We start from the raw sequence: 23,475 nt of genomic DNA on the forward strand, positions 1-23,475 counted from the left end.
GAGTCATGGTACCTTTTGAGTTCCTGGGGCCAAAAGGCCCCTCCCGCAGCCTATGGGGAGGAGCTACTGGACACATTGCTCAAATACATTCAGGAGATAACAAATGATTAAACAGAAATGAGAGTGAGGGTCACAGGGCCACAAGCAGGGAGTCATGGGGGGTGGGAGTGAGTCATGGCAACTGCATGAGCAGTCCTGGTCTGACTGTGGGGTAGCCTCACATAAAGTGACTTGAATTGGGCACAAAAAAATGGAATCCCCCAATAATCAGAAGGCGCTTTTAAATCTTTAGGCCTTAGTGCCGTGTGACCAAGGGTATGTCTGCACAGCATCTGCGACGGTGCTTCCCAGCATGGTTAGAGGTACATGTGCTACCTCTGCTTGAGCCAGCATACTAAAAATAGAAGTGCAGCTGCGGCTTCCACCAGCTGCCTAAATAAGTACCCAGGTGGCTGGATGGCAGGACTGTACACCGATGGCTAGCCTGAGCTGCCACCCATGCTCCCACAGCCACACTGCTGTTTTGAACATGCTAACTAGAGCAGAGCTAGTGCAGGTATTTCTACCTGGCCTGGGAAGACCCTACACAGCTATTGCATAGATGTATTCTTGGTAGCTAGCACCCTGGACTGGGATTCAGGAGATCGAGGTTCTGTTCCTGGCTCTGTCACTGAGCTGCTGTTAGGCCAGTCATATCCTTCACTGTGCCTCAGTTTCCCCATTTGTAAAATAGAGATAATGATGCTAAATCCCCATGCTTAGACTGGGTTAGCCCTAACGGCTACGTAGACCTTGCTTATTACAGCAAAGAATCCTGTGGCACGTTATAGACTAACAGACGTTTTGGAGCATAAACTTTCATGGTTCTGTAGTTGGTAAGCCATTCACAGTCTTTGTTTAATCCTGAGCTGATGGTGTCAAATTTGCAGATGAACTGAAGCTCAGCAGTTTCTCTTTGAAGTCTGGTCCTGAAGTTTTTTTGCTGCAGGATGGCCACCTTAAGGTCTGCTATAGTGTGGCCAGGGAGGTTGAAGTGTTCTCCTACAGGTTTGGAGACTGGCCACACTATAGCAGATCTTAAGGTGGCCATCCTGCAGCAAAAAAAACTTCAGGACCAGACTTCAAAGAGAAACTGCTGAGCTTCAGTTCATCTGCAAATTTGACACCATCAGCTCAGGATTAAACAAAGACTGTGAATGGCTTGCCAACTACAAAACCAGTTTCTCCTCCCTTGGTTTTCACACCTCAACTGCTAGAACAGGGCCTCATCCTGCCTGACTGAACTAACCTCGTTATCTCTAGCTTGCTTGCTAGCATATATATACCTGCCCCTGGAAATTTCCACTACATGCATCTGACAAAATGGGTTTTCACCCACGAAAGCTCATGCTCCAAAATGTCTGTTAGTCTATAAGGTGCCACGGGATTTTTAGCTGCTTTTACAGATCCAGACTAACACGGCTACCCCTCTGATACTTGCTTATTACAGAAGCTTTTATAACTTTCTCAAACTTAAGCTTGTAACTCATTTGTGTGTGTGTCGGTTCATCTGTTTAACTTCGTGAATAGCTCTCATTTTCTTTTCCTCTTATTAAAATCTTCATGTAGCTTATTATAGGATTGGCTACAAGTGTTGTCTGTGGGGCAACTGATCTGGAGTAAGTGACTGGTCCTTTGGAACTGGGAGTAACCTGAATATTGCTGTGATTCTGTGTGTATGGAACCATCTATCACATAGGCCAGGCAAGCTTACCTGGGTGGCAAAAGAGACTATTGGGAGTTTCCATGGGGACTATCTGTGACTCCATGTTTAGGCTGTTACAGTTCCTTAAGAATTTACACTTGATAACTGATTGGTGAAATTTAAGTACAGAATTGTAACAGGGGGAACCTCACCTGAGAGCCTCCTCTCAGCTGTAATCTTTTTTTTCTCCTGCTCCAGGCACTCCCTGTAGGTTGCCAACCTTGCTAAGTGACCTTCAGCAGCTCAGCCATCCAGGTGAGTCACACAATCAATAAAGGACAATGTCTGTGACAGACTTCCCCAGGGTGCAACCTGGGACTGGGGTACCACTGGGCCCTCTGGCATACCAATCTGGGTCTCCTCTGAAGCTGTCAGGCTGTGACAAGCTGCAATCCTCTCCAGGTCTTACACTACCATATACAAGCAGGGACACACCCAACTGCAGTTACATGAAGGCTTCTCCTAGCCACTCATGAACTAACTGTAGAGAGATTCCAGCCAGCTCCCTCCCCCACCCCCACCCCCAAAATCTCAGAGCTGTCCTGTCCTGGTCAAAAACCTGAACAATGTAAGTTTATTACCCAGTTCATCCCTCACTGTGGAGAGGACAATGCGCCAGTTTTTTGTTCCTAAGCAGATTCTGCAAGCACAACACACTGTTTTAGGGAAAAAATAAACAGATTTATTAACTACAAAAAGATAGATTTTAAGTGATTATAAGTGTACAGATCACAGTTGGTTACATCAGAAAAACAAAATCACAATCTAAATTCTATAAACTGGACTGGATTTTAAATAAGTAAGGCTAAGATTTAGTCATGGGTATTTCTAGTGAAAGTCATGGACAGGTCATGGGTAATAAGCAAAGGTCACAGGCCATAACCTGTCCATGACTTGTACTAGAAATACCCCTGACTAAATCTTAGGTGCTTTGGGGGGCTATGGGACACTGTTGCTGCTGCTCCTCCAGGGCAGCCCGGGGCTCCACTGCTGCTCCAGATGTGGGGGCAGCCTGGGGCAACATTGCTGCTCCAGGGCCAAGCCTAGGATTGCTGCTGCTCTGGCAGCCCCTGAGGCCAACTGCCTGGGGCTGCTCCAGCAGCAGGCAGTGTGGCTGGCCCTAGGCTGCCTGAGCAGCTGGTCCCAGGGGCTGGGCTGGCCCGGCCCTGAGGTCAGCCACACCAGCTGCTGTAGAAGTCACAGAGGTCCTGGAAAGTCATGGAATCTGTGACTTCAATGACAGACTCGCAGCCTTAGAAATAAGCAGTGTCTCACACTGATGGTACAAACAGTCCACCAATCTTCTGTACAGAGGCAGGGCTTTCTTCTTTCCCACCTGGGACCCCCTTCCCCAGTTTAGTCTATGTTCCTAAGGTGTTTCCAGGTGTTGAGTTGTAAGGTGATTATGCTACTTCCCCTTTTTATAGCTTCTTCGATATGGAGGGAACTTCATTGTCCCAAAGCCCCAGAACAGTTTCTGGAAAAGTACAGGCATGGAGTCTAGTATCACATGATCTAGTCACATGCACTTGCATGCTTTGATGAGTCATAGCAGCCATTACCCATATACTGGCTGAAGCATCCCCAGGAAAGTCATCAGGTGAGGATAAGTTGTTCCCCATGCCCATTGTTTTCCTTGATGGGCCATTACCTTGAATACTCTCTTCACAACATGCTGGCTAGACTGGATATAAACTACCTTACCCAGGAGTGAGCACATTTTAAATACAGATATATAGTCAATATTCATAACTCCAGGTACAAAAATGCTACATGCATACAGATAGGATAATAATATTCAGCAAACCATTACTTTTCCATTGACTCCTCACATGACATTTTGTAGAAAATGCAACATAATTATGTCATAATCATATCATTATGGTAAATATGAGGTGCAGAGTGTCATGATCTCCTTCTGGGATAGCAAAAGTCTAGCAAAACTCTTTGCCCTCACGAGGGTCTCCAGCCCCATCTGTGGCCCTTTAATTCCCACTCTTTACTCAAGTTTCTAAACAAGCCTTGTCCCATTCTCAGGGCTTAGGCCACTTTCCCAATTAACAGTGGGGGAACCCAGGCCCACCCACTACTCTAGGTCCCAATCCAGGGACACTACACGCAGAAGTTGTGTATCACTGCCTCCAGTTTACTGCTGCTATTCCCTGGGCATTTTCCTCCATAGCCCCCTTCTCTTCGCCCTGACCTCAGGGCTGAAGTTCTCAGATCCTCTTCCTTCCTGCTACGTGCAAAATACCACCACAATCCATCCTCTTGGACACCTTTGAGTTCCTGTGACATGCAACAGGAGAGCTGAGCCACACCATGCCCCTGCTCCTCTGGTCCCAGCCAATGACTGCCCTACTTAGCCCCTATAGCTCCTTTTATCTGAGCCTGCTGTGCTCTGATTGGCTGTGGTCTGTGCAGCCTTTCTTGGCAAGCCTGGAGGATCCACCTTCACTGCTCCTTCCTGGGTTGGGGTGTGGTAGAACTGTAGGGCCTCCAGCAGGGGGCCTCAAAGGGCAGGTGCACTGTGTCACAAGAACTCACAGCCAATTTGGGATTTGTGCCTTGGTTTCTAACAGACTGCCCTGAGGTTGGCACTCACCTTCTTGGGCCACTGTAGACAGCTTAACACCTATAGGCCCAGCTGATCAGGACTCCATTGTACCTACAGGTGACAAATGAGAGTCCCTGCTCAAAGAACTGACGATCTAAAGACCAGACATTCATAACACATGGCAGAGACAAACAAGTGGGAAGGGAGTGGGGAGGGTATGATGGCAACACATAGGCATTAGCTCTCTTCCATGCTGAATTCCCAGACTGCTGTGACATACACTCCGTGGATTAAGCACATGTGATCTCTTAGCTCTCGACTTCACTCTGTTTGTCAGGAAATCTCCAGCAACGGTGATATATCCAGGACAGAGGTGTTTTTACCATGGTGCCATCTTGATACAGCCTAAGGGGAAGAATTGGAATGTGACTGTTTTTTGCAAAATAACAGTGCAGCCCACTGAGCTCTTTTAAAACCTGTGGTTTTGCAAAGAGCTACGGACAGTGGGCCAGCAGATTTGCTGATAGGAGCCGGGTGAAACAGGGCAGCCATAACTCCAGTGCAGCCAACCATTTGCACTGGGTGTAAAGCTGCTTTGCAAAGCAGACAGAGTTTACCGGTCAATCAGGTGCTGTCTTTATTATATTAGTGTTTGTATTTTGGAGTTAGTGTTGCCTGAGGCTAGAAATACAAGTTAGGAAGTCCTGGGTTTTACATAAAGATCATGGGGCAGACCTTACTGTCAGTTGCACCTGCCTAAATCTGAGTAACTCTACTGACTCCACTGGAGTTACTCTACCCTGGGCAACTCCAGTCAAGTCCATTGAGTGACTTGAGATTTACCCTAGGCTAACTGCTGGCAGAATCTGGCCCAGACGTGTTGCTTGTAGTGGCTGTCATCCAGGAGAATCCCTGAACATGCCATGCCAGAGAGGGACCCTTTCACCCATCTTTGTAATGCAGCCACCTCTGGGGGTGATCAGCTTTTCAAAGCAATTATAACAGGAAGGTGGGGACAGGAGAGTGCAGGAAGGAGGTGGTCTAGGTAGGAGCCAAGAAGGTGCATTGGGGAGGGACGTGGGAGCTTGGGGGGAGGGGGAAAGGGTGCCTGCCAATTAATTATTATTATGCCACCTAAGAGATCTGATGGTATCAGGATCCTATTGAGTTAGGAGCCGTATAAACAGAGAGGTAGACACAGTCTCTTGTCCAAACGGCCTTACGATCTCGCTCTCCCCTTCCTACAGCCATATATCAGGGCTGGGAGCAGACTTACAAACTGCCTAAGCTCTCTGGGGCAGCGACTGTCTTTCTTGTCCTGTGTCTGTACAGTACCTAGCACAACGGGGCCCTGGGACATTCCTGTGGCTCCTAGATGCTACAAAATAATAACCCAAGGAAAAATGCTGGGGCTTGGCAATTCCCTGTTTGGGTCGGGGGTCATCCTGCGAGCCCAGAGAGGCATGGCCCAGGGGACCCCCCATTCTCAGCCAGCTTGTGGCATTTTGCTGGCTCAGCTGGCCAGAAGCTGCCTCAAGTTGCCAGAGTCTGATGAGGGCTGCAAAAAACCAGGAGCAGCCAGCTGTTTCTATAGAAGTGACCGGGATACTGGGCAGGCCCTGAGAACACAGACTTTCCTAGCTACCAGGGAGGTGGAATTACCCTGACGTGCCAACGACAGAAAAGCAAGGGGCATCTTTTTCCAGACAACATGATGAGGGTCAGCTTCAGCAGGTGCCATATAATCCTTCCCACTGGAATCTGGTCAGGCTGCTGGGGCGAGCACTCATTCTCTGGTGGAGGACGTCCCGGGCTGGGGTGTTTTACACAGTCTAACTCTCCCACCAGAGTGGGGGGCTTTGCCTTTGCCAGCGGTTTGTATTTTATCCCCAGGAGCTGAGTAAAATCCTGGATGTGAGAGAGACGAGCACGGAATCTCAAGAAGAATCCCTAGGTAACCGGCCACAGTTACCTCATGCTCTCACCAATCAGGCTTTCCTGTTTCCAAGAGCACTTTCCTTTATTCCTGTACCAGATATCACCGTGCTTGTGATTGTCCCTGGTCCGCAGCCAAACAGCACAGTGACTCACCCCATTCATCACCATCTCGCCACGTTTCTTAAGTTGTCCATCTCCTTTCAGATCTCAGCACATTCCTTGGTATCCTAGCAACCAGCAGAAACTTTGCGAGGAGAGCACAGACCAGAGCGTGACTTATTAACTTTGAGCCTATCAGGGTATGTTATTGTGGATCCCTAGGACGACTGGTCCTGGGAAGTAACCTCACTGTATCGAGGCCGCCTCAGTGCTTGCAGCTGCTGGTCTCCCAAGGCTAGAGACTGAACGAAAAATGAGCTTCTCCATTACATTCGCAGAGCTAGTGAACATTGCGATTGGCACGCCTGAGATCGGCAATGTCAACTTCAATGCCCTTCATGTCCTGCTGCACGGCCTGTTGGAGCACCTCCAGCTCCAAGGTGTCAAAAAGGAGATCTCCCAGGAGGAGAGGGATTTTCTCCAGCCTGCCCCTAGCTTTACAGCGGAAGACCAGGTCCAGGAACAGGTCTCCCTGGAGAGGAAATCCAGCTCGCTCTTTCACCAGCTTCAGGAGAGGCTGACAAGGATCGAAAGTCAGCTGCTTCTTCTGAATAGTCCCCCTACCACAGAACAGCTGCTTTCTCGGAGCCAGCCCCACAGCAAGCCTGCCGAGGAAATGTGGCAAATGATGCAGTTGAAGAAGAAGATGGAAATGAATGAGGAAGGAATGACTAAGGTGAGACAGACCTGCTTTGGGAAAGCACCTGCTTCCCTTCCCTCCGGTCTGTCAAGGCCAGATCCTCACTGGGTGTAAATTGTACTGCCTACAGCTCCTGCCACTGACATACCCAGGGCAGTGTCCTGCCAAAGCCAGCTAGAAGGGGAGTCTGGTCCACAGGAATCCAGAAAGAGACTCTGTAGGGAAATGTCTCCTAGGAATCTGATCAGCACTAATGCAGGTTTATCTGAGCAGGTTACAGGCCAGTTTGGTCCAGTTCATAGAGGAAGGATCAAACTGAGTTGAAGAGCACTGGTTTGATGTGGTCTGTTCCATAGTATGGAGAGGACTCCCTCAGACTGCTGTTAATCCACTCCGGGAAGAGATGGGACACCCAGAACTGGGTTTCAGTCCCTGATCCCCTGGAATAGGCTTTCGCTATGCCTGTCCCTAGCAATAACTCACTTGGGGGCCCGTCTGGAGTCCCAAGAAGTCTATTTCCGTTTTGCTTTTGACTCCACTGGGAGCGGGCTCAAGTCCTTAGCAGGCCTGCAACACCTGAGAAAGGTCTCGCCTAGACCTTTCCCACAGGACATTTCAGTATTGATAGGTCATTACTGCGATCCAAGATCCTCTACCCATTGACACACCATGCCCCTGGTAAGACTCTGCACTGGACAAGGAAACCAGAGGGCCCACTTCTCTGCTGCCCCACATCTTGTGTTATCATTGACAGCAGGGCAAGGTGGGTATAAAACGCCACCGAATCAGAATGGTCTCACATCCGCTCTGCACTAGTGGGAATGACTGCACAAGGTGCAAGGCAATGGGGAAGCAGGCCCTGAGATACATCATCTCCTGGCCTGAGCTAAAGATACACACAGCCATTCTGGAGACATGGGTTCAAGGGTAAGAGTGTGGTGTTAACTTTCCCGGGAAGTGGTAGTCCACCCACTGCGGAAAAGCAGTGCATTTGGTCTTGAGTGACAGGCCAAAGAGGAGACTTGAGCATGTAGTTAATTGGCAGCCCCTCCGTGCTTTGAGTGACATTACTGATGGCACAGCTGGAAAAGAACTAGGAGAAAGATGGTCCTTCTGGTACCTCCTCTTTATCCATTACTACTGTGTTATTTCATTATTAAGTACTATCAGTTTGTCCTGTCCTTCACAGATGTAGATGGAGTCAGACCGTGACCCTGGGAGCTTATCTATCATTCTCCAGGCAAGGAGGGACATTCTGCAGTATCTAAAACCTGATCCTTTTTTATTCTGTTCTCTCATGTTAAATCGATGGACTTAACTCTTGGAGACTTCATTCATGTTAAAAGGCCATATTGTACCTAGAAAACGCGTTGCAATTGCACAGGGAATTTCAGTTTGCTCAGAATGCAGCTTATTTTGTTGTTAAAGTGCAGTTTGTCACCCTTATATGTGACTATGTAAAAACAGCATTATTTTCTAGCCATGATGGCTTAGTGCTTTACTCTCCCCTCTGCTCTGCTTGGCTCTGGGAGGGGTTGGAATCCACACCTCCTCCTGCATCATCAGAAGTCCCTGTGAGGACATAATTTACCTGCAAAGTCCTCACTACTGTTGCTACTGATGTGTAGAAGGAAGGAGCCCAGTGTGACTCTTGGAGTCCATGGGGAGGACACAGGACTGACAGAAAAAAAATCTTTGTAGTTGTAAACAGAGCCCACTTGATCTGGCAGTTGGGACCCCATGATTGTCACCAAGCCCCTCTCCAGAGCAGAAACACATGCTAAATTCTTCATTTACTTGCTCAGGAAGGGAGTTTGGAAACACAGGACTCTAACCCCTTTCTAGTATAGTCAGAGAAAGCCCCTTCTCTCAGAGCTTCACACACAGAAAGCAGCACAACTAGCTCAGCTGTTGCTTCCCAGTTAGGATCCTCCATTCCCCATCCTCCAATGGTCCTCTTGGCTTTCCATCCAGGTAGCAAGTGCTGGTGTTCTCTCACCGTCTGGGCAGGCAGTTTACCCCTGACCAGCACTGTTGTTCCAGGAGTGTTTGCCTGAACAGAGGTGTTCAGTCTAGGTCCAGTCCAGTTGCCTGGTTAGAGTGTAGTTGAGGATGTGAAACAAGGGAAAATTGTGAGTTCTCTAAGTACCATCTCCTTGTCCTGCTCCTGGTCAGATGGGGAGGGGCTTTCCTTAGCCGTCTGCACATGATCTTGTCAGATTAGCAGCCAGGTTAGCAGTGGTGGCAATGCCAGTGCCTCTGGGCCAGGTTAGCGGGGAAGGGGTCGCCGGTGCCCCCTGAGCCTGGTGAGTTGTGACACTCATCCCACCTACAGCCCTTGATGTAATCCTTGATATGTCCTGCAGTTCCCCTTGAGTATCATTCATTTCCCTTTTGGGAAAGGGTGTGGGGGGGTCACCCAGGGGATGAATCTGTGCTGTCCCAGAAGAAATGCATAAGAATTGCCCTGTATTCCCCACCAGTACCATGACTCATGGCCTGCCATGCCCCTAGCAGGAGGGACAGGCTGGCTGTAATGGGCTGTTCTGAAGTTTCCCCACATGGGTCCCATGTGCTGTTTCAGGGTCATTCTCCTGCCTCCTTTCTCCACTGTGGACAGAAAGTCACTTCTGTCCACTTCTTCTCTGTGTGCAGCAGCATTTCCATGAATCTAACTCAGCTATGAGGGTTCAGAAACAGCGTGAGCAGGAGCACACAGGTGAATGTGACGTGCCCTGAGCAGGGGGCACCGAGCCCTATCACCTGGGAAAGCCACCTTGGCAGAGAGCACACTTCCTCCCCATGACGGACAGGTGGTGCTACTGTGCCAGGTGGAGTGAGAGAAAGAAGTAAAACAATGGGGCAGTAGGAGAAGAAATAGTGCAGACCTGCACTCCCCCTGCATACGGTACCAAAGGGCCAGCATCGCAGTCTGGGCAGCTGGCAGAACTCTCTTGTACAGGCAAATGCCACACAGTAAATCATATCAGTAAGTTTGCCCCCCGAAGGGGCACACAGCCAGTACCACCAGCAACCACACAGCGTGGCGCTAAACATGCTGCAAGTCACAACACTAGTAATACTCTGCACTTCCATAGCACCTTTCACCTGAGGGCCTTGCTACGCTTCACAAATGCTGACTGACTACAACTGACAACACACTTGTGCAGCACATGAAGGACGTAGAGCAAGGACTTTACCCACCATTGAAATGTAACCATCTCTGGGGTGGAATGTGGCAGCTGCTTAACAGCACACAGCAACATCACACACTATTTTAGGATGGACAGGAAATGAGATTCATTTGAACCTGCAGGGGGAATTTATGGAGGCCAGAATGTAATTGCCATATTTAATCATCTTGCCTTTTAAGATTATTATCCCAGCATAAGCCCGTGTTGAATTACTGGTGTACTGACCTTGCTGACTGACAAATGTTAAGCTGTGTCTGTCAAGCTCTAGCCAGTTAGAAACCCACTTCCTGGGACTTGACATTTTGTTTCACTAAATTTCCTGTCATCTCAGTCAGAGGTAGCATTCCCATTCACATCTTCTCATCAATTGTTGTGTGGCGATGCAGCTGGGTTTCTTCCCAGAAGTGGCTGCATTTCAGTGGTAGATGCAGTGATTCACACGTGCACCATACTAGAGATTGCATATCACTGTAACAGTCTACTTTAGGGCACTCTAGTCTAGAAACAGCTGGTGTTATTATGTTTTTAAATAAACATTTCAAGGACAAAATGGAAGCGTTTTTGATAGCAGCAGTAGGTCATGGAATCATAGAAATGTAGGGCTAGGAGGGAACTTGAGTGTTCTCTCATCTATCCCTCATGCTAAGGCACGATCAAGTAAACCAAGCCTATCTTTGACACATTTTTGTCCAACCTGTTCTTAAAAACCTTCAGTGACAAGGCAAGGATGCCATGACCTCCCCAGGTGACCTGTTGCAGTTCTTAGCTAGCCTCCTGTTGTTTGGTGCTTCTCCCTCCCAAGTTAGGAATATGAGAAAGTTGTTTCTGTGTAAACAAAGAGATTACCCAGCCCTGCTGCCCAGGGATTGGCACAGGTGCACGGGGATTGCTGTTGTGTCAGCTCCTTATTTGGGACAATTCTGCTTGCTGATACACCAACACATGTGCAACCAGCCAGCTGGGCTCGCTGCCCCCCTTCTGTTGGTGTGCCAGCCTGCTCCTGTTGCTTGCCTGCGTGTGGCAGCAGGGGATAAGCAGCATCAGGGCAGAGAAGGTTAGCAAGCCCTTAGGAGGGGTTAATGCAACAGATTCAGTGCTGGCTTGGGGCAAGCAATTGCCCAGATTTCTTATTTAATTTGTTTGAATCAGACCTAGAGGAGAGGGATATGTTTCTAGCTTCCCCTTGCATGGCCAGAGGGGACATTTGGGAGGAAAGCTCTCTGTGTGAACACCGACTGTGTGGGGCAATCAGCTGCTGTGTGTTGGGGTGGAACCTGCTTGCTTGTAGGCTGTAAATGCATTATGGCACAGGGGCTGCTGTTGCTGAAAGCTACCAGGCACAGTCGGATCTCTTTCTGCTGCTATAATCTGGCTCCTAACATGGGCTGGGCCAGCTGCCCTTGTTACCCGTGAGTCCAGGCAACCCGTGGCTTGATTCAAAGATGCTGAATGCCCACAGTGCCCACAGAATCAATGGGAGTTGTGGTGCAAGGTCTGGCCCTGGTAACCTCTCACCTCAACGGAACCAATGGGGCATGGACTCGAGAAGTAACTAGCATGCTCCATGTTTATCATGTTGTTATCATGGTGATGCCTGGCCCCGCCCTTCCCTGGCAGCCCCTCTGGTCAGGCTTGGGACAGGAGCCGATTAAAAATGTTTTGTTTTTTTTAACCAAAAAATGGGGGTTTGAGGATGACAAAACTCTAAGGTGCCACAACTACTCCTGTTCTTGTTGCGGATACAGACTAACACGGCTGCTACTCTGAAACCTGCAGAAAAATGTCAATTTTAATCAACAGCTCTTTGTTTTCCAATGAAATTTCAAAAGGAAAAATTTATAACTGAAAAAAAATCAAAATTTTTATAAATGTTTTGGGTTGAAATAATGAAAAATCCCATTTCTCTTTTTTTTTTTCTCTCTCTCTCTCTCTCTCTTTTTAAAACTTTTTTCCAGTGGAAGGAAGGAAAAAAGAAGGGGGGGAGGAGAGATTAAAAAAATAACAGCGTGATTTTCCCTTCCAACAATAGTATTAAAATCTTCTTTAAAATGTTCTCATGAAGCATCATTCGCAGCCAACTCTTCCCACAGTCTCTCGGGGCAGGCTGGCTGTTGTTTGGAAATGTGCTAGCTCGCCTGTTTGAGCAATCAATACTGGCACAGAACTTTGCACCTGGCCTAGGCAGGGCAAATTGAGTTTAATTATTATTTATTTGTACTATGCTAGCACCTAGGACCCCTTATCATGGGCTGGGGCCTCAATGTGCTAGGCGCTGTACAGACACAGAAGAGAAAGACAAGACGTAACAAGTGGGGAAGACAGGAGAGCACAAGGAAATGAGAAGACCATGAGGCAATGGTCTCAGCACTGTGACAGCTGGCCAGGGCCAATCCAGGCTCCTCCCAGGGTTGACCTGAGCAGGGGGCGTGTTTTAAAACATGGCCTGTTTTCTTAGTCTGGATGTGGCCTTAAAGGGCCCTGCAAAGCCTTCTAACTGCAACTTGCTGGGATGTTGCAAGGGCCAGTGAGGGAGCCCGAGGCCTGTCCCCTCGTGGTGCCATGGGGCATATCCACCCCAAAGGGGCATTCCCCAATTCACAGGACAGCTGGCAGCCTGCAGAGGGGAGCTGCACACTCCTAGAGGGTGGGGGGAGTCCCCAGCATGCAGGGAGTTCTAGGAGGGATTATCCCCCTCACCCTCATTGTGCTGTGGGGAAGCACAATCCCTGGCTCCCAGAGCTCTCCATAGGATGGGACTGCTCTGCATTGCACACCCGTCCTGGGGCAGGAGGTGGGGAAGGAGGATTGCCAAGCAGTGTCAGACCTCCTTGTGCGCACACACCTGCCCCCTCCCTAGGGTTGCCAATTTTCACTGGACATATTCCTGGACTTTTCATCACATGACATCATTTGTAATTAAAGATTAATCTTTAATTCCTAGTGACTCCAGGACAATTCTGGAGGGTTGGCAACCCTACCTCTCCCTGGGGCATTCCTGTCAGGGCCTGAGAGACACTGTGTCAAGTGCTAGTTTGAGCACAAGCCTGGACACGTCAAGATTGACTCGTGCTCAGCATGCGAGTTCCGCTGTGGGGGCTCTGTTAACAGCAACAATCTCCCAGGCACCCCAGCTGAGCCCAAGTCCGACATGCTCTGTTGTGTAGGAAGCACTGGAATGCAGTGGGCAGTGTCTGCCTCTTGGAGAGATGGGCATCCCCCAGAGTTAATAGCCCTGGGTGTGAGCACTGCAGTGGACCTGGCACTGGGCCTTCTGGGCCTGGTAGGGCAGCAAAGCAGTGGACTCCCGGGGCGGGGGGGGGGACTCAGTTCCCCCTGCTCCTGATGTTTACATCTACAATGCAGGAGCCACTCAGCCTGCTATGGGGTCTGACAGGTCAGAGTCAGAGCCTTGAACTGCAACTGGAAGTGAAGGCTCTAGGCCACCCTTGCCCTGAAATCAGGGCAGCCCCACACTCTGCTGAGTGCTGCCACTGGGTCAATCCCTTGGTGCGGTTGCTAGCTTGCACAATTTTACACAGCCTCCAGGTTGCTCTAAATTAGGCTGGAGACCAGCTTGATGTCCAGCCAGCCCTGGACTGAGCTGCGCTGCACAGTCTTTGGCCATAGCCAAGGATTGGGGCCAGAGACTCAGCCTTGCCTTTGGATTGCCTGGGCCTGATTCTGATCTGATGGGCACTGGTTTCGCACTGGGTTACTCTGGGGGAGTTACTCCTGATTTACACCAGCGTGAGAGAAGAATCAGATCCCTGCCTCTGGGCACTGAGAGGGCTTGTCTGCATGGGAGGTTTTACCAATGAATCAGTCACAGTTATACCAGTCTGATCTTACATGTGGCTGCTCTTATACGAGCAGCTTTTTCAGTTTCGCTTTAATCCCTTCCCAAGCAACATCCACTGGGTGGTCACAATCCAGGCTCCAGTTCCCCACTCCTTGCAGGGGGGGCTCTGCCCTTTGTGGGCCTCCTTAAGTCTCTCCAGCTGGGGGATCACAAGGAAAGTCATAAACCCCCCACACACTCCGGGGGTGGCAAATCTACAGGGCTGCCAACAAACCAGCGCCCGTGCAATGGCTCTGGCTGAGACTGGGAGTCAGGCTCAGCCTGTCTGTCTTACCAGGGAGTCCACTGTACTCTTCTCGGGGCAGGGTGAAGGTTTCCTGCCTGGCAGTTCCCTCCACAGCTTCAGGAGTCACTCCTAGGGCAATCCCACTCCTTCCCCTCACTGACTACAGCTTCCTTCCTTTTAAAGGTTTCCTCTTCTCCCTGTCCTGCGTGATTGACAGGGCCAGAGGGGTGGAGGAGCCTTGCCCCCAGGACCTCTCTGGCCCCTTTCTCCTCTGCATGGGTCTCTGCATCCCCCTCACAGCTCCGTTGTAAAGTATCCAGGACCTGATTCTCTTCCGACCTACAGCAGTTCATGCTCACCGTGATGTACGGGGCTGGACTCTCCCCCATGGAGCCATTTACATCCATGCCAAGCAGGCATGACCGCATGCGGGGGTCTCGCTTGGTAGCATTTTAGAACCACATTGCACAAGTGTAAATGACATCACAGATCCTCAGCAAGGCTCAGCCCTCTCTGTCTGGCTCCAGCAGGCCAACGGAAGAGAGCAAATCCCTTCTGGAAACCAGATTTGGGGATTGTTTTTAGGCAGAGCCTTCTGCTGGGTATTCTGTACATGAGAGACTGCTCTGCATGGATTGAGTCCTGAGGGACTCCCCAGGGAAAACAGCCAACAGGCTGCCTCGTGCATAGAATCAATATCACCACTGCCAGAGATGGCTAACACCTCTTAGGGCATGGCACTGCTCTCCTGGGTGTCCTGGCAGAAGATGTAGGGTCTGATTCTCATTTGCACAAAGAACACTTCACACTGCTCTGTTCATGGTAAGGACCCTTACAGTGGGAGGAAACCAATGACTAGAGAGGAACTGGGAACTGGGCTCATAAGGCTGAACTGAATCCACCTGAGCAATGGCATGGATGCTCGACTGATCACAACCCGGCACCCCCAGGATAAAACTGGAAGCCAGATTTCCAGCAGGGAGGCATGGCTATTCCAGCTGTACCTTAGGAGAGAATAGGCTGTGACAGAGTCAGGAGAGCCTTCGGCTCATTGAATCACTCTCCATCACTCTCCAGTAGTTGTCACCACCTGACAGGTCAATGGGAACGCTCAGGTGCTGTTTGTAATAAGCATGTGATGGCAGGTAAGGAAGCGGACCATTCCCAGAGGCCCCTGAGGGTGTATTCTGCCCCAGTTCATCTGTGGCCACTCATTAATTTCTGCAGGATGGACAATGTGACCTGCGAGTCTCTCACGGAGTTTGCACCAGCTGCTCTTTAACACAGAGGCATAATCCATGGAAACTACAGATCCCAGCATCCAATGGTGCATCTTGATCCCAGGACAGGCTACTTGGCTCCAGATAGAACATTGTTTTCTGGGCCCCTGGAGTCTCCATGGCTGCGATCTGGGTTAAAGAAGAGGTTGGTTGGCTGTAGTTGGCTCCGTCTGCAGCAAGTTGGGTATGGCCCTCTGGCACCAGGGTGGGCAGAGTGTGGGCTCCTACGTCACGCCAGGCTGACTGTCCATGCAGAACACTCTTGGCTTGTTTCCAGTCCTGCCCAGTCTGCTTCGAGCTGGTGCTGACTCCTTCATTTCCCTGTCCTCAGGCCATGAACACGCTGCAGGAGCTGCTCACCAACATCTACTCCCTTCAAAGCACTGTCAACACCTTGCAGGAAGAGCTGGGGGTCTTGAAGGATAACTTCCAACAAGTATGTACGTCTGCCCATGGCAAAGGGGCGGCTGTGGGGGCTGCCCCTGGAGAGCTTTCTTGGCAACGGGGCGCCCTGGTGACTCAGTAGCACTGCACTGGCCTTCAGGGAATCTGGCTTCCCTGCCTTTGGTCTCCTGCTCGCCATAGCAAAGCAAAATGAGGGGGGTGGGGTTGGAATGAGACCTGGGTGCTCTGATGGGGGGACAGAGGAACAACAAGCAGGGCCAGCTCCAGCTTTTTTGCTGCCCTAAGCAGCGAAGGAAAAAAAAAAAAAAAGATAAAGCTGCGATCGGCGGCACTTTGCGGCAGCCGTGCCGAGCCGCACCGCTTCATTCTTCGGCAGCAATTCGGTGGCCAGTCCTTCCCTCTGAGAGGGACTGAGGGACCTGCTGCCGAATTGCCACTGAAGACCCGGACATGCTGCACCTTTCCCTTGGCCGCCTCAAGCACCTGCTTCCTGCGCTGATGCCTCCCCCTAGACAAAATTAAGTAGCCATGAAATCCTGAGTCCAAGCACAGCCCTAGATCATGGCGTGCGCACACTCTTGCTGCAGTGCTGCTGACATCCTTCCAGGGCTGCTTCACGGGGCTCCTTTCACACTTTGGTCCATGCTCTTCCTTGAGGAGCTAAGGCATGAGGCCTGGTCCCCCTTGACAGAGTTGGGTGCTGACATGTAGCTGGAGGCTGCCCCCTGCTGGGGATTATTTTACATGCTTATTGTCTTTCAAGTGAGCCAGTTCCCTTTCCTGCCTAAGCGCCTCTGCTTTGTTTCCTGCGGGACCCTTCCCTCCAAGGTCCTGTCCCCCAGCTCCAGTCCATCCAACCAGCGAAGCCAGGACACAGTGTCCTTGGCCAAGGGCATTCCTGAATTACCCGGAGGGGGCCCCGCTGAGTCTCAGAGAACATTGCCTCACCATCAGAGGAGCTGAGCTGCTAATGTGAGGAGCACAAGACTGGGCTCCCTGCATGGCTCAGCCCCAGTGCAGCCTTTCTCCAGCCCTCTTGTGCTGTGGTGTGTGCTGTGTGTAACCACAGAGATCAGTGAGTCTCGGCTAGCCCTGGCTCTCAACTGTGCAGTTAGTCAGGTATTCCCTGGCCGCTCCAGAGCCAGGGCACAGGCTGGAGTGTGGAGCTGGCAGGACGCCGCCGGCCATTCATTCCCTCTGCACGTCACGCCGATGTGGTTTGTTTAATAGGTCAGCATGGATGAAATGAGAGAGCGGCTTGCACAGCTGGATCAGCAGAGCCAGCTCATCCAAGTCATCCTGGACAGGCTGGTGAGTGGGGAGATTCTGGGAGTAGAGAGAACCTGGTGGCAAAGGGCTCTGGAGAAGGCCTGCACACTCCGGGAGTGCAGCTAAGAGGAGCCAGGCAGGGCTGCCGCAGAGCCTGCTCCAGCCCGACTGTGGGCATTGGCCCCTTCGTTTGGGAACCGCAAGAGATAGCTTTTCAGAGCCTTGTGCAGGGTGTGAGCTGCCCAACTCCCCTGGCCACTCCGCTCAGCCCTGCAGAGCACAGAGCTTAGTGATGCCACATTTTCAGTGCCCTTCACATAGACCTCAGAGTGTGGCCTTTCTGAAGGGTTAATTACGCCTCTAAGTTCCATACCACTTGGTGCAGGTGACCAGTCCCACGGCACTATCCGTGCTCAGCGCAAGGGAGCAGCTCACAAACAACCCCGGGCTGCAAAGGCAATCCAAAGCAATCTTTAGGAACAATGGGCCAAATCCTCAGCTGGTGTAAAAGGGTTCCACTGACTTTGGCAGAACGAGGATGATTTATGCCAGTGGAGGATCTGGACCCACAGGTTCACCTCCCCTGGTGAAATCCATCTCCATTCCCTAACCAGCTGCGTGGCTGTATTTGTGATAGCATCTGTAACAAACAGCTCCGCCAAAGGGCAAGCCAGATGCAGTGTATAATATACACAGTCCCTGCGGCAGTCTTTACGCCTGGTCAATCCAGATGCATAGATGTCTCCAGCTCAGTAGCCATGTTACCTGTGTGCTCGTTGGATTGGAAACCGGGCTCTGTGTGGGTGAGCAGCCAACAGCATGGCCAGGCCTCTACACCAAAGGCTGCGCAGTCAACATTTATGCAGCTGCTTCACACCGTCCACTGGCAGTGGGGGAACCGACTTGTCTTCAAGGTGGTTGGATCTGCCAGCACTGGCCTGTGTCCCGCTGCTGCGCTGTGCAGCCAGAGAAGAGGGCAGCCTGTAGTACTGGGGCACTCTGCCCGTCCAGTGCAGGGAGCTGTAAGTAGGGTGCCCACAGGAAGGGTGACAGACGCTTCTGCTGCCTTTGCACTCAGTGGGTGACTGTGTGGAATCCGGAGTGTATCCTGTCCTGGCCCCACCCTCTGCTCCTGAGAACGGTATTGGCCTGGGCCACTGGCCCCTGATTATCTGCTGTAACATCCCCTGCTGCTCACAGGGCATAGCAGCCGTACTCAGTCCATGGCCCATGAGCCACACGCACCTTTTCTGGGCCTCGCATTCTGCTCTGAATTTGGCAGCTCGGATCAGCTCTCGCTTTGCCTGGGGCTCACGCAGGAGGAGTTGCATTCGGCTCAGCAGAGCACCCTGCACGGTAGTGGGTGGTGGGCGATCGGCCTGCCCGTTGGGGAGGTGCCGGCTGGGGGAGTGCCTGGAGAACTATGCAAGGGAGGCTGGCTCTAGAGCAGGCAAAGGGTGTCACTGCGCAGGGTGTGCCCTGCTGTGTGGGTGCAGTGTCCCAGCATGCCTCTCTGGTGTGACCCCCACCCTTGTGCTTACCAGCAGTGATGACCCCTACACACACCATGAAAGAGTCTCAGGTTTCCCTCCCAGTTCTCTCTGATCCCCTTTGCAGAGAATCGCCTCCAGCCACATCCCTGAGCAGTGACATGCACGTTGGCCTCTCCCTGCCTGCGTGCCCCCAATGGACTGCCCTCAGGCACCTTAGAAGGCCACCAGTTCCTAGGGCCGGTCCTCTCTCCAAATTCCTGGGGCTGGAGATCCCCCAGAGACAGGCTCTATCATGGTACTTCTGCACTTCCAGTCCCAGGTGGAACCTGAACTCCATGGCCACGTGCAAGGGAAAGATACTGCGGGCATGATACCATTGCTAAATCTGATGAGAGGTTTGGGTCTGGCAGGAGGCAGGATTGGGTTTGTTCCTGCACGTCCTGTCCCAGATTGCCCATCCCTCGCTCCAGTATAAAGAGCAAGGCCATTCCCCTCTGATGTGCAGCTCCTTTTCTCTTCCTCTGCATGCAGGACAAGATGCAGGCACAGCTGAATTCTTTCCCCGAACAGGTGGACATAGTGCAGTGGAGCTCTCTCTTCGATTCGCTCACTGACAAGGTAGGTGCAGATTCCTGCCTGCCTGTGGGACCTTATCTCGCACTGAGGGGTCACTCAAGGGAGAGTTGAGCAGAAGCATTTTGGGAGCAATGAGAATTGTGTTCCTGTGTCCATCACGACTCTTTGAATGGGGCAAGCCAGCTCCCTCTGGATTTGCTGTGGGTTATTGTTCACCATTTGATCAGATTTTAAGAGCTGGCAGGGTGAGGCAGGGCTACTGTTCTGACTCATGCTGAGATCAAGATCACATGGGTCTCATCACTGATCAGCTCCAATCCAGGGCACATGAGAGCTGGTGTCTCTCTCAGAGAGGGAAGAAAATGCTGCAAATTTGAAGCCTCTGGACTCTGAGAGTGTGCTAGGTCACACTAAACTCTTCTGCCATCACACACACTTGTCCTGTAACCCAGCAGTCCATGCCCTCTGCTGTGATCGGCTCACCCCTTCATGACTACTCTTCAGCATCCAGTAATGCCCCCTAAGGATTATTGCAGGGATTGGTTATAGTCCCCAGCCAGTCGCTCTACTCCTTGTGCTACTGGGCCTTCGAAATCTATGGGGGACCTCTAGAGCCACAGCCCTGCACCCTGAGTACAGCAACTGGCACCAGCCTGCATCCTCACTCAAGACACCCCTGAGCCCTCACACTAACAAGGTTAGCCTGGATACCTGGCTGATCTGAGCTCCGTAATGCATGGTGGTGTCATGATTGATGCCGTAAAGGGAGGAGTGAGTTCAGTGTCTGTATTAGCCGACCCCTATGGTTTGGGGAGGCCAATGAATGGCTCCGGTGTGGGCACAGTTCTCCTCAAAGGCAGAAGGAGGTAGCTGGACACCTGTTGCTGCTTTGTTCTTCCAATAGCGAGAACTTGAAATCTGTGAATATGACCCAGCTGCCCCGACCAGTCCCCTGCACCACCACCACCACCACCTGCCTCTGATCAGCACCCCCTTTCTGAGCTCTCTGCAGGAACCAGCCTGCCATAAAGCCAGCGCGGGGGTGTTTTCTTTCAGAGCCCCTCAGACCCAGTGCCCAGCCTCGACTCGAAACGGGAAACGGTCAAGGAGGTTTTTGGCAAGCTGTGCCAGCTGCCGGACAAGCATGAAGCCTTGGGGACTCGCATCAGCCTGCTGGAGAATGAGCTCAAGCAGCAAGCAGATCACCTAGGTGAGGCCCCAGCATTGAGCTTGGCTCCCACCCCTGGGCTGGGCCTGTCTTCCAGGAGAAACCCGGGGCCTTAGAAGGCAGCAAGGACCCAGACCTGACTGGGTGCAGCCAGCTCCTTCCTACTGGGCAGTCAGAGCCTCTGCCTGGAGAGAGGGACACAAATGAGATTGGACGGCTTGCCAGTACTGCAGAGCCCAGCCTGGCTCTTCGGGAGGGGAGTCAGTGTCTAGTCGGGGCCCAGCCCAGCTCTGGGAGAGGGGACCCAGGGGGAGGATGTCTGTATGGCAGGGCCCAGCCCAGCTCCAGGGGAGGGGAACTGGGGTTTGTCTCTGCAGGGCCCAGCCCGGTTCTGGGGGAGGGGAACTGGGGTTTGTCATTTCAGGGCCCAGCCTGGTTCTGGGGGAGGAGAAGCTGGCTCTCAGGGAGGTGGAGCTCTCAGGGAGATGGAGCAGGGGACTATCCTGGCTTGGGGCCTGGGCACTGTCCCGAATGCAGCATCTTTCTTCCTGTTGGTGATGTTGAAAGCAGAGGGAGCCCAGCCCAGGGGGAGCTTGTAGGGCTGGGAGCTGGGAAAAGCATCTTGCCAGGGCCATCCTTACCCATACGCAAAGTACGCAGCTGCACAGGCACCAGGAAATTTTGGGCACCAAATTTCCTGATGCCCTGTGCAATTGTGTGCTGCTCCAGCTCCTGCTCCGGCCTTTCCCCAGGGCCCCCGCCCCACCCTGGCCCCACTCCCCTGACCTCTGCAGCAGGGCCAGGGCTGCACTCACCAGTGGCAGGAAGTGCAGCAACCTGGCTTCAGCCACACCACCCGTGAGTTCTGGGGAGTGGCTCCATCCTGCCCCCCAAGTCAGCCCTGCCCTGCCCCCCCCACAGAGGTCTGGGGCCAGCCCCCCCGTTCCCCTCTCATGGAGGCCTGTGGCCAGCCCCCCACTCTGCCCTGCAGAGGCCTGCACCCCTCACCCCCACGGGGGGACTGCGTAGGGCCCCAGAATAGCTAGGCTTGCCTCCTGAAAAGTGAGGAGATCTAGGAATCAGAGATGCAGTAAGTGTGGGAGCTAGGCTTGCCGGATGCCCAGTTTTCAACCAGCATGTCCGATTGAAAGGGAACCTGTACAGTATCCGGGCAATACATCTGACCGGACACCAAAAGTCTGGTTACCAAGGGCAGCGGAGTGGGGAGGTGGGGAGGGAAGTGCTAGGTCATCAACCCACACCAGCCCCTGCTCAGCCAGGGCCACCTCCTACCTGCATCTCATGGGCAGCCAGGCAGCAGGTGCCATGTCAGGCTGCAGCTCCCATCCCAGCCCTGGAGTAGAGGGAGCCCAGCTAGTGGAGAGGGAGGAGGAGAGGATCGAGCTAGGGGGATGGGGGAGAGAAGTGAGCAATGAGGAGTGGGGAGAAGAGGAGTTGGGGAGCAGGAGCCTTGGGGACAGGGCCGGCTCTAGGCACCAACGTTCCAAGCATGTGCTTGGGGTGGCACTTTTGAAGGGGCAGCACTCTGGCTCCTTTTTTTTCCTTGGGGTGGCAAAAAACCTGGAGCCGGCCCTGCTTGGGGGAAGAGAAGGGGCAGGACCTTTGGAAAGAAGGGGGCAGGGGTGAGGCCTCAGGGGAAGAGGCAGTGTGGGGACGGGTCTAGTTTTCAGAAATTAGAAAGTTGGCAAACCTAGTAGGAAACCCTGACACCAGGTCTATAGTCTGTCTGCAGAGCTGAGTTGCCTTTGATGACCTTCCCTAGAGCTGACTTGCCAGGGAAACATTGTTCTTGTGATGAGGCTGCTCTCAGCAGGAACAACCCGCCTTGGATGGGGGCTCTCGCAGGGAAGCCCGAGGGCAGGAGGGCAGAGTGCTAAAGCCTTGAGAAGTTCCTCCAGCTACCACTGCTGGCCTCACTAGCACCATCACCCTTTATCCCACAAGACGTTGACTTCTCTCCAGCAGCTCTGTGAGGCATTGTCTGGTCTTGAGTTAGCTTTAATGATGGGCTCCTACTATGAATCCAAGTCTGAGGAGCCTCCACAGGCTGCTCCGGATTTCAAGCAAACCTTCCTTCTGTGGTTCCTTTACTGCTTGATCCATTCAGGACCCTGCCCCTATGGAGAACCATGTACATGCTATAATTATGGGACATTCTCTCACCTCAGCTCTAGCACACTGGTGCAGCTCACCTGGGACTGGCAATATTGGGAGCACTAGTGTAGACAGAGCTCCGGCATCTTCATCCCTGGATGTGCCCAGAGCAGGACTGGGTGAGCCAGTGGTAGAACCACTAGCAGTGGACTACAAGACCATTGCTGGCAGGGATGGAGCTGCACCTGTAATGTGACAGTGGTGGGGGGATTCCCTAGAGCTCTCCGTGCAGACACAGCTTTGGTGTCTTTCATTTGGTTCCAGCCAAAGTTGGGATCTCAGATGACGTAGCCGCAGATCTGGAGAGAATGAAAGACGAAATAAGCAGCCTGCAAAGCAAAGAAGACAAGGTGATCTGGGTCCAGGGCTGTGCATGTTTGTTCCAAGATAGCGCTGTAGCTCAGAGCACATCTTATTTCTCTCATGGTCTCTTGCAATGGCTACAATGAGAGTGGGGAGGGAACAGGAGCAGAATGGGACTTAGATGCAGAAATAGAGCGATTGCAATGGTAGTTGTGTTCCCTTGCCTAAGTGTGTATGCATGCCAAGTGCCCCGTGTAAGGACATTCTCTATTGTATGGGCACAGGGTGTGATTTGCTAATGCTCCCATGCCTCCTGTGCACCCCCTCGTGGCCTGGGATGGCTGTGCAGCTGCCCTCAGTTTCCCCTCTTCAGGGCTCTGTATTAAACTTCACATACATTTTTTATCCAGTAATGCTCTTCCACTGGAGCCAGTTTATTGACATAAAACTGAAAACAAAACTCAGGCCTGGGGGCTTTCCTTCTCCCCC

The 23,475-nt window shown here is 52.0% G+C and overlaps 1 protein-coding gene across 1 annotated transcript in view; it reads left to right on the forward strand.

Annotated features, from left to right (window-relative positions):
- The first annotated feature begins 6,458 nt into the window (after positions 1-6,458).
- The window catches only part of LOC142045746 (uncharacterized protein C16orf96-like), a 30,501-nt gene continuing 13,484 nt past the window's right edge, over positions 6,459-23,475 (forward strand). Inside the window, exons 1-6 of the mRNA XM_075069083.1 lie at positions 6,459-7,074; positions 15,929-16,033; positions 17,233-17,313; positions 19,296-19,382; positions 20,397-20,550; positions 22,948-23,033. Coding sequence (XP_074925184.1) covers positions 6,652-7,074; positions 15,929-16,033; positions 17,233-17,313; positions 19,296-19,382; positions 20,397-20,550; positions 22,948-23,033 — 936 coding nt within the window. The 5' untranslated portion in view covers positions 6,459-6,651. The remainder of the gene's footprint in view (positions 7,075-15,928; positions 16,034-17,232; positions 17,314-19,295; positions 19,383-20,396; positions 20,551-22,947; positions 23,034-23,475) is intronic.

This window comes from Chelonoidis abingdonii, chromosome 9, assembly GCF_003597395.2.
Source record: "Chelonoidis abingdonii isolate Lonesome George chromosome 9, CheloAbing_2.0, whole genome shotgun sequence".
Lineage (NCBI taxonomy): Eukaryota > Metazoa > Chordata > Testudines > Testudinidae > Chelonoidis > Chelonoidis abingdonii.